At 36.7% G+C, this 2463-nt stretch overlaps 1 protein-coding gene across 3 annotated transcripts in view; it reads right to left on the bottom strand.

Annotated features, from left to right (window-relative positions):
* Positions 1-1931, bottom strand: part of LOC146683627 (CMP-N-acetylneuraminate-beta-galactosamide-alpha-2,3-sialyltransferase 1-like) — a 3823-nt gene extending 1892 nt beyond the window's left edge. The window contains exons 1-4 of one of the 3 annotated variants that reach the window (XM_085446473.1): positions 1786-1931; positions 1316-1577; positions 1027-1223; positions 660-839 (exon numbers count right to left, since the gene is read on the bottom strand). In XM_085446473.1, the coding sequence (XP_085302599.1) occupies positions 660-839; positions 1027-1223; positions 1316-1570 (632 nt within the window). In that variant the 5' untranslated portion in view covers positions 1571-1577; positions 1786-1931. The other 2 variants (XM_085446472.1, XM_085446474.1) reach the window with 2 other exon arrangements.
* Positions 1932-2463: the final 532 nt, after the last annotated feature.

The raw sequence follows: 2463 nt of genomic DNA on the forward strand, positions 1-2463 counted from the left end.
TTAATGGGGTGGCATTGGTGGGACCAAGAAGAAAGCTGGGCAAGCTCAAATGAAATCAGAATATTTTATCTGAAACAAAATAAAGTACAAAATGATTGTATGATTGAATGTATGATTTTCATGTGCCCAAATTAGTGGCTGCACAACTGCCTAAAAATGGTTTACATAAAATAACTTTTCAACAAGCATTAAGAGTCTTTATTTAATTTTTTAATTTTTACTTTATATTAAATCACAATCCTAAGAACAGTACAAAAGCATACGTAAATGAACTACAGTAAGATGAGTTGTTATGAGGACACTTCATCTGTCTGCATGTTGCATAAAAATGTAGTCATAGTATGATTTCAGGATAATCAGTTTGTAGAGAGCTTAAAGGTGCCGTCATTTGAAGTCTGTCTTCGTGGAATACATTACAGAAAGACTTTCAGCTCTCTCGCTTAACTGATTTTGCTTGTAGATTTAAAAGACGTCCCAGTGCTGATTTTCATCACTGGGAACTTGATCTTAATGAGGCAGATTTTGCTATTTTATTTTTTCTATTTTATTATTTTCATTTAATTATGTTGTCTAAAACAGGTCTCTTGTAAATGAGACACTGAGTCTCGTTAAATAAATGTCAAATACATGTGCATGTAGCCCTGAAAAAGAGAACTCACCTTCCAGTAAATCCTGTTGTAGAGGCATTAATGAGCCACTCAAAGTCCTGTATCTTAAAGGGAAACAGTACAAAATGGGTGTTGTCATCCAAATCCACAGCACTCTCTGGATACATGACACGATGAGTTGTCTTGTTTCCAACGTCTTTTTCAAAGCCTCTGGTAATACCAGTGTTCATTCTAAAAAGCACAAAGGGATATATTTCACATCAGTTTGGATCTTTTGTGTAGGAGGGGATATTTCACTGCATTTCACTGCATATCTAAGCATTTCACTGCATATCGTACTGTGTATGACTGTACGTGACAAATAAAATTTGAATTTGAATTTAATGGTAAAGAAAACTTGCTTTAGCTTAGAAAGTACCTTATGACAACTTCATGTAAATCTATCAGCGGTCCATAATGCGATCTCCTTAAATTACCAGAATTACCCACCACAGCACAAGTCCTGCAGTGGTCATATTTGGGTTGTATAACATCTGGATTCTGTGGGAAGATCTGAAACAAGTTGGCCACTGTTGTTTCATAAACTCTGAAGCTACGGCTTTCAGCCTGCAAATCCTGTCAGACACGATTTGTTAGACTTTGTTGTTAGACCAAATGAGCTGGAGGGGTGTGTGTAAAAATGTCATCCTTTCCTGGTGACTACTTACCTTCCACCAGTTGAATTCATTCTGTGAGAGGTTTAAATTTGCAGTCAAAAATGGTTGAACACTTCTATTCGATCGATCCAGAAGCAACTGCTTATCCTCTGATAAACATTTTATGCAAGCACACAGCTTTTGGTCCACAGCATAATGAGTCAATTGGTAGCCCGTTTTGACATACACACCAATACCAGTGAAAAACAGCAGGAAAACCAGCACCTTTAATTTTGAAATCATTCTAGATGTTTGACTGGGAAACATTAACAATCTGCAGACAGAGTGTGTGGTGATATAATCAGCAAAGTATAACAAGTTATAGTTTAGAAAGTCATCATATATAAAGCAACATTACAACACACTTAGCCATGTCTCATTTCTATTCACTTATAAGATAATAAAAAAAATAACATCAGCGAAGATTAAGCTGTTTTTACCGCATCATCTGGTAAAATATGATACTTTTATAAATGACTTACCCGATCTACGAGGAAATTGCTTTCTGGTTCAGTTTCATATAATACACGTACAAACGATGCGTAGACTCTATTGGTGAGAGCTTTTTCACCGTTTCACTCACAGGTAACAAGCGTGACATACTCGTTTGCTACCAGGGAACGTGATACCGTCATCTCTGACAAAGGTGTGGAGAGGCGTGGTTTGCGCAGAGTTCCTCACATACCCATGTTCGAGTTTGGAAACCACCCATTTCGAAATCAGTCACACCGGGACAAAGCTGGTTTATTGCCTCATAGACTACAGATTACACAATTTAAGAAAACACATTTTCTCTGTGGATCCTTTGGTTTCCATACCATCGTTAAAGTGTGAGTAACCCTCGGATGAGCTATATTTAAATCATTTTTATTGAACAACGGGAGGGCTGTTAGTTCCGCTCTCTGTCACTTATTAATGTGGACATACCCCGATTATGATCTTCCCTGATTATGAATCTTTTCCTTATAAATGTGACTTACACAGTAAGCCACCAAGTTTCTGTATAGATAGAAGTAGCATGTTTGTTAAGGGAGGACAATAATCTAGCAATATTTAAATAGCTTTACAGAGCTCAGGTGATGATATTACGTCTCATAAAGACATGATCCAAATTATTTTCTGGCGTTCATCAATTTTATTCCCAATTAGCAGTATAATTC

Source organism: Copadichromis virginalis, linkage group LG22 (genome assembly GCF_057382275.1).
Source record: "Copadichromis virginalis isolate Kocher_CV1m ecotype Utaka linkage group LG22, C_Virginalis_male_GT1.1, whole genome shotgun sequence".
Taxonomy (NCBI): Eukaryota; Metazoa; Chordata; class Actinopteri; order Cichliformes; family Cichlidae; genus Copadichromis; species Copadichromis virginalis.